The sequence below is a fragment of the Panicum virgatum genome, chromosome 5N, assembly GCF_016808335.1.
Source record: "Panicum virgatum strain AP13 chromosome 5N, P.virgatum_v5, whole genome shotgun sequence".
NCBI lineage: Eukaryota > Viridiplantae > Streptophyta > Magnoliopsida > Poales > Poaceae > Panicum > Panicum virgatum.
This window is the reverse complement of record NC_053149.1, coordinates 522,454-535,571: the sequence shown is the minus strand read 5'-3', so window position 1 is coordinate 535,571 and position 13,118 is coordinate 522,454. Positions and strand designations below refer to the sequence as shown.

Here is a 13,118-nt window from a genome sequence, read left to right as displayed (position 1 = left end):
TGTCTCTCGTTTCATTATTTTAGCCTTGTGTGTTGACTGATCCCCGTTTTTCTTGTGTCCCGTAGGTCAAAAATTCAAATTTGCCGAAAGAAGAACTTCCATAACGTCGGGTTCTTCGACCCCGATATTATACACGAGAAATCGCTAGCGCTAAATCCTGGAGACATAGTCAATGTTATATATAGGGGGTTGCGTAAAAATAGCATGTGTCCCTTCATTCTCTTGCCATACAACCATCAGTGAGTCGTTCTTTGTTAGACTTTTTTTTCAATCCCTTTGTATTAATAATACTATTTAATAACTATTATAATCAACATTAATTGGTTATGCATATGTATATGCACAGCTTTCATTGGATATTGCTTTGTATTCGGATTGAGGAGCACAAGGTCTTGGTGTACGACTCGTTAAGGCAAGATAAATCAAAGTACCAAGATATCATCGAGGTAGTAAATACTGCATGGAGTCGCTACCTCCACAAACACATAGGCTTGCCCATAGGTGAAATCGAGCCTCTTCATTGGGTGACTGATTTTCCGGTATGAATATACTCTCGCTACTAATGTCATTCGCAATAAACATCAGAAAAATTCTATATCGTAACCCACGTTTGTCCATAGTGTTGGAGACAGGGCCAAGGAAACAACTTATGTGGATACTATGTATGCGAGTGGATCAACTCTTTTGCAAGTGAAAAAGGGCAAATGACAGTGGAGGCATTCAATGTACGTGAGCACAATCACATCTGCTCATTATTTTAATTCATTATTTTTTATTCTCATGTTTTTATTGAAAAATGTGACAGCGTTGACGGATGAAAGAAGAACTCATTGAAATCGCTCGGATCAGGGCAATTCAAGAAGCTATATGCGGATTTCTACTCGATGAAGTCATAAATCCTAAGGGCGAATTTCATGGCGATCTCCGTCTAAGCGTCGCCCAAGAAGATCCGACGACGAGGAAGTTGATACGTTATTATAGTTGATGTGCTTAATAATTTGTAATATCTCATGTACTTTTGAATTCCTAAGTGTTCCATACATGACAAATATATATATATAAATATATAATGTTAGTGTAATATTCTGTTCTAATAATACTGTGCAATGCAAAGAGTACGACTATATAGTCACATACGGTAGAAATACGCATAGCCATACGTATAAAAATTAAAAGAAAAGAAACATAAAGAAGAAAAAACATTTAGTGCCGGCTAGTTATATCAGCCGGCACTAACGTTGCAGTGAGGACTCGGGCGGGGTCGGGCACGTTAGTGCCGGCTGGTATTTCGGACCGGCACTAACACGCGCGCGTTAGTGCCGGTCAGAGTGGCCGGCACTAACGTCTGTCACGTTAGTGCCGGCCATTTAGTGCCGGCCACAGGGACCGGCACTAAGCCATCCTGTGACCGGCACTAATGTGCCGTTCTCCAACAGTGGCCGCGCCGGGGCCACCGCTCGCCGCGCCGGAGCCCGCCGCGCCACCTGGGGCCGCCGCGCGCTCGGGGCCGCTCGCACCGCCACCGGTGGATGAGCGCGCCGCCGCCTAGGCCAGATCCGGTCGCTTCCCGCGGCCCCTGCGCGACGCCGGTGGTGGGAGGGGAGGGAGCGCTGAGGAGCAAGCGTTGGGGAAGGAGGGGAGGGAGCGCTGAGGAGGAGAGGTGGAGGAGGGAGGGGAGGGAGCACTGCCTGCCGCCCGTAATCCTAACTTTCCTATATATACAAAGAAGGTTCTCGGGCCTAGCCTGGGCCGAGTGGGTCTCATTTTTTTCTGAGGCGGGTAATATAGTGTGCCCGCCTCAGTTAATATATTAACTGAGGTGTTTGTCGTAAGATGACCGCCTCAGTCAATAATGATTAACCGAGGAGGATATTTTAATGTGCCCGCCTTGGTTAATCAATTTTGAGAGACGGTTTTTGACAACCGCCTCAGTTAATGATGGGCATTAACTAAGGCGGTTAGAAATCGTGCCCGCCTCTAAGGCTATTTTTAAAGTTCGCAGTTAATATTTTTTTGTAGTAGTGACAATAAAGATGCTGATGTTGTTAGGAATAGGAGGCTTTTGCTCTTTCTATTTACTGAACTTTATTACTTTGTCAAGTATCATATGTTGGTTTAATGATGTGTATGTGAATGTGACACTCTATGGACGTTCTGTCAAATATCAACTTTATTACCTTGTCAAGTGTCATATGTCAGGAGCCATGTGTTTGTGTCACCGTGGTGCTCTACTATCTACCTATCTATGGACAATAGTTTTATTTGCCTATGTATTATGTAGGTATGGTTGAATCTGTTGTGCTGAGTTTAACGTTTGAAGTGGTTACATATGTTGATGGTTTCTGCTTTTAAATACCGCTGCCCGACTGTTATTGACATGTATCTGATCGAATTGTTTCGATTTCAATTTCCTGTGTAACTGATTCCGCTTTCCTGACCGAGCTCCCTCGTTCCCGAATAAAAATATGAAACCAAAAGTGGTTGAGGTATTTTCACAATTGTTCCCGACCGTTTTCAACCATCCTACTATGCCTTTACATCAGAAGCTCATTCCTACCTGTTGTTAGTTGCTCCTTCATGGATGACACCTCCGCAAAGCCCGCTGGTTCTCCCCTCCCCCTCCCTTCAGCTATCTCTCTGAACAACCGGAGAGGCTCAGAGACAAGCCTTCTCTCCTTAAACCCCAAACTTGAAATCTGATGTTCATGGCACGCTAGGATTTGGATACTATCAAGGGAATGGAATTTATCATCTATTGTTTCCGAAACCTAGCTAGCTAGTAGAAGAAACAGGTCTGGTCCATGCTTGCAGTGGGCAAGGTCAATCCAAGCAAGCAAAAGCAAACATACCCATGGTGACAAGGCTTCTCTTTTTCCCAAACCTCAATGTTAGTTTTCTTTTCCCAAAGTGTGTCTCACTTCTCCCACACTACACCTACTCTAGTAGCACGCAAAGGAGAGAGAGGGAGAGAGAGAGAGAGCAAAACATTTTTAACTTGGAAAAAAAAGGAATCTTGTGCCCGCCCGTCCCTTTAAGAAAGCTAAGGCTGTGGTGTAGCTGCTGCTGCCCTTGGGGCATGCAATTGCAAATGCGTGCATGATCGAGGAGAATATCCTAGGCTTGCTAGAGTTCCTACGCTACAGTCCAAGGGATTAGCGCTAAACAAAGCCCAAAAGCAAAAAAAAAGCCCAAAGGCCAAAAAAAAAAGGCTCATTATTATCACGCATCCTAGCTAGCTAGCTCTCTACATACTATGCATGCAATCTGCGGCTGGGTTAGTAGTAAGTCAGCTCTCGCAAGCAGACGCCTTCCCACACTTCCAAATATTCACCTGCCACCTGATCGACTTAGACTTAGCTTACATTGCGATTTGATATTGATCGATCCACCAGCTGATGATCTGATTCATCAGCCTGCTAGCTAGTTGCTGATCAGATCTCACTCTCTCTGACTGCTGCTTTGGAATTCGATCGCATCTGCAGCCTGTAGACCCTGCATCAACAAACACGTTGCCACTGACATGCCATGTTCCTGTCACTCGCTGATATCTTACTCACTTATTTAGACTCAAAACAAAGGACACATGATTAATTGCATGCATGTTTAATATCTTGATCGATATATATGTATATGTATTGGCTGCGCAAGATACTGATGGCGGTGTTTGTTTTTCTTCCTTCTTCGTTAAGTTAATCGGCATAAATAATTAATCCGATCATAATCCCTGTTACTCCCTCCGTTTCAAATTGTAGATCATTTTGACAAATCTAGATACATAATTTTTATTATGTATCTAGATAATATTTATCTGGATGCATAGCAAAAACTATATATTCAAATTTGTCAAAATGATGACCACAATTTATAATGGATGGAGTAGACAAATCTGCACCCGGCATGATCATTAACCCTGCTAATGCTAAGTAAGTACTCCTAAATAGCTAGCTTGAATATATAATTAAAATGACGAGAAGGAAGGAAGCTAAGCTAGCTATAGCTATTAGCTAGCTTCTGTTAAGGTCGGACAATCAAGAGACGACAGTTGACGCCCTTTACTGGCGACCTAGCACCTCTGCTCTGACCAATACGATTAATGTAATCTTACTGCTCCGATGCCCGACATATATGCACGGTTTCTTTGAATCCTTGGAAAATAAAGAAAGGGAGGAATCTGAATATCTAATCACTACGACTACATGCATGCATGTATCAAGCCCTCAACGATCTCATTGAACACGCATGTGACGATCGACTAATAAGCGCTACTCCCTCCGTTATAAGAAAGGGAGCCGCTGGAATCAGGAGCACCGGAAGAACTGATGTCTAAGCATCGGTGCATCCGACGCTTGTCGGAAGAACCGACGCTATGATGTTTGGTGCAGGAGGGAATCGAAGCCAAGTCAACCTATAGTCACCGGTTGAACCGACGGTCCAAGAAAGGGCATCGGTGCATTGGGCGTACTGTGTACCAGAGACGATGTCTAGTGCCCAGGAGAAGTTTCTTCAGCACCGGTTCAACCGACGGTGCATCGGAGTATTGCATCGGTGTAATGACGTCAGCGCCCAGGAGAAGATCCTTGAGCACCGGATGAACCGGTGATGCATCGGTACAAAGCATCGGTTCAACCGGTGATCACCGCGTCAGCTGTCAGAAGTTCAACGGCTACTTCGGGTTATGAGTGACCAGAAGAACCGACGCTACCTCAGCCAAAGGCATCGGTTCATCCGATGATACGCAGATTTTCTGCTGACCATTGGAGCAATGGCTACAAGACTTGGTGGCCTATATATACGCCTCACCCCGGCCATTTGAAGATTGCTGGAGTTGCTGGACATCCCACACACACCCAAGAACATCTCCAAGCCATACAAGAGCATCAAGATCATATCCTTAGCCCTTAGCACACTTTGAGAGTGTTGTGTAAAGGATTAGCTCTTAGTGAGTGAGTTTGCAAGGCTTCGAGCCTTTATGATGTGGTTCATTAGCGAACCAAAACAAGAGCTTGGTGCGCCGGCACCTTGGAGCGTGAAGCTCGCCGGCAACGTCATCGACCCTTCAACTTGGTGTGGAGCGGCGACGACATCTTTGTGCGGGGGACGTGGAGACCCCCATCCTCTGTGGAGAAGCTCTTTAGTGGAACCCGGGGCCAAGGTGACCGTGATTATGTTCACGGAAGAGACTTGGTGGCCGAGTAGCAATACTCTTAGTGAGTGCTACAACAACGTGGATGTAGGTATGCCTTTGTGGCTAACCGAACCACGGGATAAACACCCGCGTCAAGAGTTTGCTATCTCCTATTCCGCTCTTTAAGCTTCCGCATTTCATACTAGTAATTTGTGTGCCTTTACTTTCATAGAATAGTTTCTTCATAGGAAATGCTATAGGTTGCTAAACTCTTTTGGGATAGGGGTTTCACACTAGAACAACCTAGTTGCACATCTAGATAGCATGTTTTAGTTTAAGTTTTGTGCAAACTAGTTGGAGCCATAGGTCAAAGTTTTTATTAGTGCCTAATTCACCCCCTCCCCCTCTTAGGCTAAAGCACCCGATCACTTACAGCGGCGGCGGCGCGTGGCGCGGTGCCCTCCTCCAGTGGTGGCGGCGCGCAAGGCAGACGACGCGGCCCCCTCCTCAGATCTGGCGGCCGGCGGCGGCGGGGAGCGGTGCCCTCCTCCAGTGGTGGCGGCGCGCAAGGCATGCGACGCGGCTCTCTCCTCAGATCTGGCGGCCGGCGGCGGTGGGGAGCGGCTGCGGCGGCCGGCGTGGGCAGAGCGGGGTCGGGGGATTTTTTTTCATTTATTCAAAAATTTCTTTGCTGAGTGCTGAGGTCGACACACGGTAACTTCTTTGCCGAGTGTCCTACAGAAAACACTCGGCAAAGAGCTCTTTGCCGAGTAAAAGGTTGCTGTGTGGTGTTTGCTGAGTGTAGCCGAGTGTTTTTAGGCTTTCGCCGAGTGTCTATGGCACTCGGCAAAGCGCCGAAATCTAGTAGTGTATATGTTGTATGTCGTAGTTGCGCATAATATGCATGCATTGTAATAGTAGTGTAGTAGAAGAAGAAGAAGAACCAATTCAAAGCACTAGTCTATCAACCCGTGCTCCCACACGGACTAATTAGAATTAATATAAAAATAAGATCAATAATTATAATTATCTATCTCACGCCCTTTTCATCTATTAAATATTCTAACACATACTCTAAAATATATATTTTTATTATTTAGTTACAATAGATTTCATTTTGTGCACCTCCATATGTATTCAATATATGTTTAGTTAAACTATTTGTTTGTGAATTGGTATTTTTATCTCTTCCATCATACATGAATATATGGTGACATATATCGTAGGTAGTATTTTTATATAAATAACATATTAATAATGATAGAAATAGTAATTTTAGAATTTTATATTGGTGCACTTTAATATATTATTATAACTATATAATTTAGATTCAGATTTATGAGTAATTTAACTTATAATAATAATGACATAATTGGATAATTTATATGCAAATTTAGGAGGTATTTATATTATTTTTATAATGTCATAGGTGGGTAATTTACACAAAAATTAGGGGGTTACTTTAGATTTTTTTATAATGACAGAGATGGGTAATTTAGTTAAATGTTTAGGGGGTTACTTTAGTCTATTTTCATAATGGCAGAGGTGGGTAATTTATTAGGAAAGATAACAGATCTGATGGTTATTATAATTAGAGTTATTAGATTGATGTCATGATGTTTCTGATTTTTGTGAGAATTTATAAAATTTCTCTATTTTTTCAGAGTGTCCACCTAGTATTCTAGATGGCTTCACGTGAAGATTCCAAAGGTACCTCCAATTAGTAATAGTAAGATGGATTGCAAGGCCGGACAGATATTCCATTTCCTGTCGTTTCTGGCGTCGCCTATCTACATGGGCGCTAGTATGTGTATATAGCTTCCTCCTCGATCTCCTCAACAGATTTATTTGCATACTATGCATCGATCTCGCAACGCATGCACTGCACGTGCCCTGCCCTGCCCGTGCTCGCCATTTTTTTTTTGCCTGGACGCGCGCGCCTACACAACACGTACACGTATATATAGACACGCACGCACGCATAAATAGCATATCAATAATCTTTTAGTTACTTGCTAGTATACATATGTATATTTATAAATATCAATCATCCCAGTCCCTAGTATAAGTAGTAACACTTTTGTGTGTATTATGACAACATATTTGCTGGAAATCACCACATTCGTGTAAACCACGGCAAAAAAATCGTCTAAATTTACTAAAAAAATAGCATATCAATAATCTTTTAGTTACTTGCTAATATAAATATGTATATAGACACAGACGCACGCACGCATAAATAATCTTTTAGTTACTTGCTAATATACATATATATATTTGTAAATATCAATCTCTGTCGCACATTGCATCCCAGTCCCTAGTAAGTAGTAACTCTTGTGTGTGTGTGTGTATCTAAGGCAACTTTGTATATACATAGGATGATCGTCGTCGATGGGAAGGGTGGGCATCCATGTGCGATGGAGAGATTGAGATGAGACGATTGACATGCAGAAGGCATCACATTATGGGCTAATGATGCCAATTGCAAAGGCACCAAGCCACAGCTTTTTACCTTTCCCCATCTTTCTCCTCATCATATGTGTCATCATGGATTCCATTGCAGTGCACACCCACGGTCTCTGGTCTCTCTGCACAAACACCTAAACGCTAGCTACACCTTTCAACTTTCACCTCGATCTGCACAATTTTTTTTAATTATATATTCCCTTCTTTCTCTCTAGTAGTAGTGGTAGTAGTAGAGTACCAGAGTTCTCCCTTGGTGTCGATCTCTATTTATCCTCTTGCTTCTGCCTCTTGTTGCTGAATTAGCGTCTTTTGTTGCATTGGCCTGCTTGTGTAATGACCCACACACCACCTAAGAAGTAAGAACAATAGTTGGATATATAGCTTCGTTCTGTCCCTCCAAAATAATCAAGGGAGAGAATTAGTTGTTGTTCCTTTTATTTGTTGCTACATAATCCACATAATAGCTAGATAGATAGAGGCATACAAGATCGATCAACGACACGCCAAGAGTGCATTATTCTTCCTTCTTGGATCGAATTAAGATCGATCAGGAGAAACTAGTAACTGAACAAGTCAACAATGGCAAGTAGTGAAGCGGCATCATCCATCATCTCCAGCAACAACCCCTTGGTTGTGGCTTTGGCTCCTCTCACCAACCTGCAGCCGTCTCATCAACAAGCAGCAGCAGCAGCCGAGCAGCCGCCGCCTCTCCCTCCTCCGGCCAAGAAGAAGCGCAACCTCCCGGGCACACCAGGCAAGTAGTCTTCGATCTTGTTGTTTGGTTTGGTCTCCGGCCGGCCGCTAATAATGTCCATGGACGATCGATGCTCGCTATAGCTAACGTGCTGCACTGCATGGTGCATGCCCCCGGCCGCAGACCCTGATGCCGAGGTCGTCGCCCTGTCGCCGCGGACGCTGCTGGCCACCAACCGGTTCGTGTGCGAGATCTGCGGCAAGGGCTTCCAGCGCGACCAGAACCTGCAGCTCCACCGCCGGGGGCACAACCTGCCATGGAAGCTGCGGCAGCGCAGCGGCAAGGCGGAGCCCCGGAAGCGCGTCTACGTGTGCCCGGAGAAGAGCTGCGTCCACCACAACCCGGCGCGCGCGCTCGGCGACCTCACCGGAATCAAGAAGCACTTCTGCCGGAAGCACGGCGAGAAGAAGTGGAAGTGCGACAAGTGCAGCAAGCGCTACGCCGTGCAGTCGGACTGGAAGGCGCACTCCAAGACCTGCGGCACCAGGGAGTACCGATGCGACTGCGGCACGCTCTTCTCGAGGTAAAGCTCTTCTTCTTCGATCCGTCGATCTATCTATCGTTGATCCATTCATCCATCATCTCCAATTCGATCTATGCATGCATCCTCGCTCTCCAATTCATGGCATGGCATGGCATGGCAGGCGCGACAGCTTCATCACCCACCGCGCCTTCTGCGACGCGCTGGCGGAGGAGACGGCCAGGCTCAGCGCCGCCGCGCCCGCGCCCAGCACCGCCGCCACGTCGCTCTGCGGCCAGGGCAGCAGCAGCTACCTCTTCGCGGGGCAGGCCGTGCGCCCCAACATGATGGCGGCCCTCAAGCCTGCCGCTGGGCTCTCGCTCTGGGGCGGCAACACGCTGCCGTCCATGGGCGACATTAATGGTGGTGGTGGCGTCCTGGCCGGCGGCGGTGCGCCAGTGCCCCCGCACCTGTACGCGGATCTCTTCGCGCCGACGGCGGCGCAGCTGGGCTGCTGGCTGTACGGGAACGGCAAGCCGACGACGGCGACAACGGAGGCGGCGTTCAGCGGGCAGCAGCACGCGAAGCCCGCGGCGGCCACCGACATGTCCGCGACGGCGCTGCTGCACAAGGCCGCGCAGATGGGTGCCGTGACGTCCATGTCCGACGACGCTGGAGGAGCTATGTTCCAGCACAGCGCTAACAGCAAGCAGCTCACCGGCGGGAACGTGGCCTACGACGACGACGTGTTGTCGGCGGCGGCGCGCCACATCAAGGACGCCGTGCACGTGGGGAGGGAGGAGACCAGGGATTTCTTAGGCGTTAGCGTGCAACCGCTGTGCTCTCCGTCGCTGCCTCTGCAAGGCTGGATTTAATTAATTATTGCATCATCAATTTGCAGGCAATAATTATTGATTGATCACGTATGTAGCCACTGAGCTGAGAGATGATCATCAGTCATTAGTTGTGCATGTTAATTATATTTGAAACCGATCGATATGCATGCATGTGATCGACCGATATATGGAACAAGACCAATGCATATGCATTATCTATATAATATATCCAAGTTCTCACAAACGAGCGATCAATTTAGTTTCATTTATTTATTTGCTATAATTGCTTGCCTTGGTATATATTATGCATGTCATGTTTTTTTACAGTAGGAGTATAATTGATCTTGTTAGTTAAAAGAATGATTATATTTTTGACAAGCAAACATGAAAGAAGAGAGCGGACCAGGCCGGCCATGATCAATGGCGACATTAATATTGGCCACCTTAATTACATTTGCCTCAGCTTAGTGTAGTACTAGATGCAATGGAACAACATGTGTGGACGGAGCAATGAGATGGGAACTGGCAAGCCAAAGGAGGCCACGCAGGCATACTCTCACCAAGCCAAGTGCAGCACTGAACGATCAAAGACTAGTTAATGTTGTATACTCCCTCCTTCCCCGTTTATAAGGCATACACGTATATCAAGATTCAAACCTTCTCATCTTTGACCAATAATTTGACTATTAAATTTTTATTTTTATAATGCAAATTTCATATGATTGGATTCATAATCAAATATAGTTTACAATGATTATAAGTTTATAATCAAAAGTGATATAATATATGATAAATAAATGGTCAAAGTGTTGTTTAGAAGACCGTGTCATGTTCCACCATGCCTTATAAACGGGGAAGGAGGGAGTACATATTAACATATATTAAATCGATCACCATATGCGACGCCGGGCGCTTTAATTTATTTACTACTTTATTATCGTAATGCAATATACTTTTTTTAAGCTTTTCAGTGCACGTTAATATTTAAGGAAAAAATTAAGTAGCTGAATTGCTGTGCATAGCCAAATGTCACATGCATTGGTCACATCAGGTTGAATTAATAAGGCAAGCTAAAGGAAACACGCCACAAGACAATGGGGTGCCCAATAACCTGCCGCCATCAACATATGATTGGCCACTTCCACATACATCTTCATGCATTATTATTGCTAGTGCTGGTTAATAACTTAGTTGCGTGTATGCTCAGTGCATTTTGGTTGCAATGGGACATCAATTGGTGGAGCAGGAGTACGAAGAAACAAGCAGCAGGAAACAGTTTCACTATTTTTTTTTGGTTTACATATATTAAGAGTAGCTAGTTTCAGAAATTGTTTTCAAGGGAGGAAGAATTTTTTTTACCTTTTTTGGGCCCAGCCCAGACACAATCAATGCATTCCATTAGCATCTAACCATCATCCATGATACTAGTACTAGTGTTTTTCTTTTTCCTGGTCAGTCAGAGATCAGATCAGATCAGATCAGATCGTCTTCTCAGAATGAGATGTGTCTAGTCTATCCTAGGTCTAGGTCATGTGGGGATTTGCCGGTCGATCATCTGAGCCATTCTTGAAGCAGGCTTCCTTCAATTCCTCCTGCCGCCAAGTACAGGAGATGAGCGGCGGCCAGGTCCAGGAGGAGGAGGAGCACAAAGGAGCAGGGGGCTACGGCACCTTCCAGGGCCCGCCCAGCTACCCGCCCCCGCGCCCGCCGCCCCTCGGCTATCCCCAGCCCGTCCGCGCCGCCGCTCCTCCCGCTCCCGGTAATGCTTCCTTCTCTGCTTCTTTTCTTGCTAAAACAAATTAATTTCCACTGCCTCAAGGATCCATCTCATCGCCTTCCCAAGCAGGCCGTGTGCGTGGACATGACCGCCTCCCTTGTTGCGGCATCGGTTTTGGCTGGTTCCTGGGAGTCATCAACATCATCCTTCTTCTTCTTTTTCTTCTTTTGTTTTTCAACAATCATTCATAGAGTTTTATTATCATTGGATTCACACTAGGTTCATAGTCGGCTTCTTCCTTGGTGCTATTCCCTGGTATGTTGGAGCCATTCTGCTGTGCTGTTCCAGAGTGGACCACAGGGAGAAACCAGGCTATGTCGCATGCACAATAGCTGTGAGTAAACTTGAGCATCGGATCTAGTTAGTTTGCATCAGATTCATATTAGTAGCCAAGTTTCGTCTCTATGCTCTCATGTCCGATTGTGGCATTTTCGGTTTGAATTCAAACTATGCACGTCCATCTAAGTATTTCCTCCAAGTTTTATCCACCTCATGAGCGAGGTTAGTGTTTGAATCCAGTGTGCTTCTTGCCTCCTAAAGTATTCTCTAGGAAATGATGGTTTGACTGTAGAAATGGACCAAATTTCTTTTCTGCAATGTTTCTTCGTGGCTGCTCAGATGCTGCTCTGCTAGTAATAACCAATCAAATAATTGAGAAATGCCTGAAGAAAAATAATGAAGAAACCGTAGTTCACAGCAACAAGTTCGTTGGATTTCCACATGCTTGACTGAACCTGTATCATCGTAATCATTTCTACATCTGTATAGCAAGTGATCCACATAGCAAAAAGAAGAGCGAGGTTACACGATTAAAAGAAATAAAAGAATGTGTCTACGATTCTCTTGGCTATCTTTTTGAAACAGGTTGGCAGGAAATCTGCCGGACTTGTCTTAATATAGGAGTTTCTGAGCAAACAACCAAAAGCAAAAGCAAGCAAATAGGAGGAAACAAAAAATATTTACATCCGGCCGGTCGAACTCCAGTTTTCATCACCTTTTGCATCAATCACTTCTAGTGTCGAATCATGGGTTACTCTAATGTGAATTTCTTGGTATAACAGGCAGTCCTCGCTACAATTGCTGTGATCGTTGGGGCGACTGCTGGAGCTCATGTTTATTGATTTTTTTTATTTACACTATTGTCATTGTACATAATATCATCTCCAGTTCTTCATTGTAATGGTCATTTTGTTTTGCATTTCGATTCTTACTGTTTAACGAGGAAAAAAACATTGCTATGGTCATAAATAAATCAGACTGAGATGACTTTGCCTAGTGAATTCTGGAACAATTCGAGTCTGCAAAAGAAATTGCATTTGTTTTCAAAGCGAGGCATGTTCCCATTTCCGTTATGAACGAAAAGTCCAAAAGTATGTTTATAGAGACGAGATTGCCATACAACAAACTGCCTAACCCGATTCAAGCGTGCTGAACTATAGAAAGGAGGGCCCAGGGTTCCAGGCATACAAGCTGCAAGGCATCAAAGCATGCCCAAAGAAGCATAAAAAAGAACGAGCTACTTCCAACATTTTACCAACTCAAACAGGGGGTCAAAAGCATCACATCCGACAAGCTTGACCAGCCTAAGAGCAATTTCAGCAATACCCTTTAAATCAGACCTTCAAATACGAGGCTGCCTCTATTTTTTAAATTTTCTTCAACTCCAGCAATAGCCCCGATTCTAATTAGTAATTGAGGGC

At 45.0% G+C, this 13,118-nt stretch overlaps 1 protein-coding gene and 1 pseudogene across 1 annotated transcript; both read left to right on the top strand.

Annotated features, from left to right (window-relative positions):
* The first annotated feature begins 7,845 nt into the window (after nucleotides 1–7,845).
* LOC120675637 (zinc finger protein MAGPIE-like) lies at nucleotides 7,846–9,885 on the top strand. The gene is made up of 2 exons (XM_039956841.1): nucleotides 7,846–8,868; nucleotides 8,990–9,885. The coding sequence occupies exons 1-2, from the start codon at nucleotides 8,453–8,455 to the stop codon at nucleotides 9,678–9,680; spliced, it is 1,107 nt and encodes a 368-aa protein (XP_039812775.1). The 5' UTR covers nucleotides 7,846–8,452; the 3' UTR covers nucleotides 9,681–9,885.
* A 1,127-nt stretch (nucleotides 9,886–11,012) lies between these two features.
* On the top strand, nucleotides 11,013–12,564 carry LOC120671968 (annotated as a pseudogene).
* Nucleotides 12,565–13,118: the final 554 nt, after the last annotated feature.

What these genes read in the sequence shown, in the direction of transcription:
- LOC120675637 (XM_039956841.1), top strand. Translation starts at nt 8,453, where the DNA reads ATGCCCCCGGCCGCAGACCCTGATGCCGAGGTCGTCGCCCTGTCGCCG. An exon ending in TGCGGCACGCTCTTCTCGAG is followed by an intron (nt 8,869 to 8,989) that starts GTAAAGCTCTTC and finishes ATGGCATGGCAG; the next exon opens with GCGCGACAGCTTCATCACCC.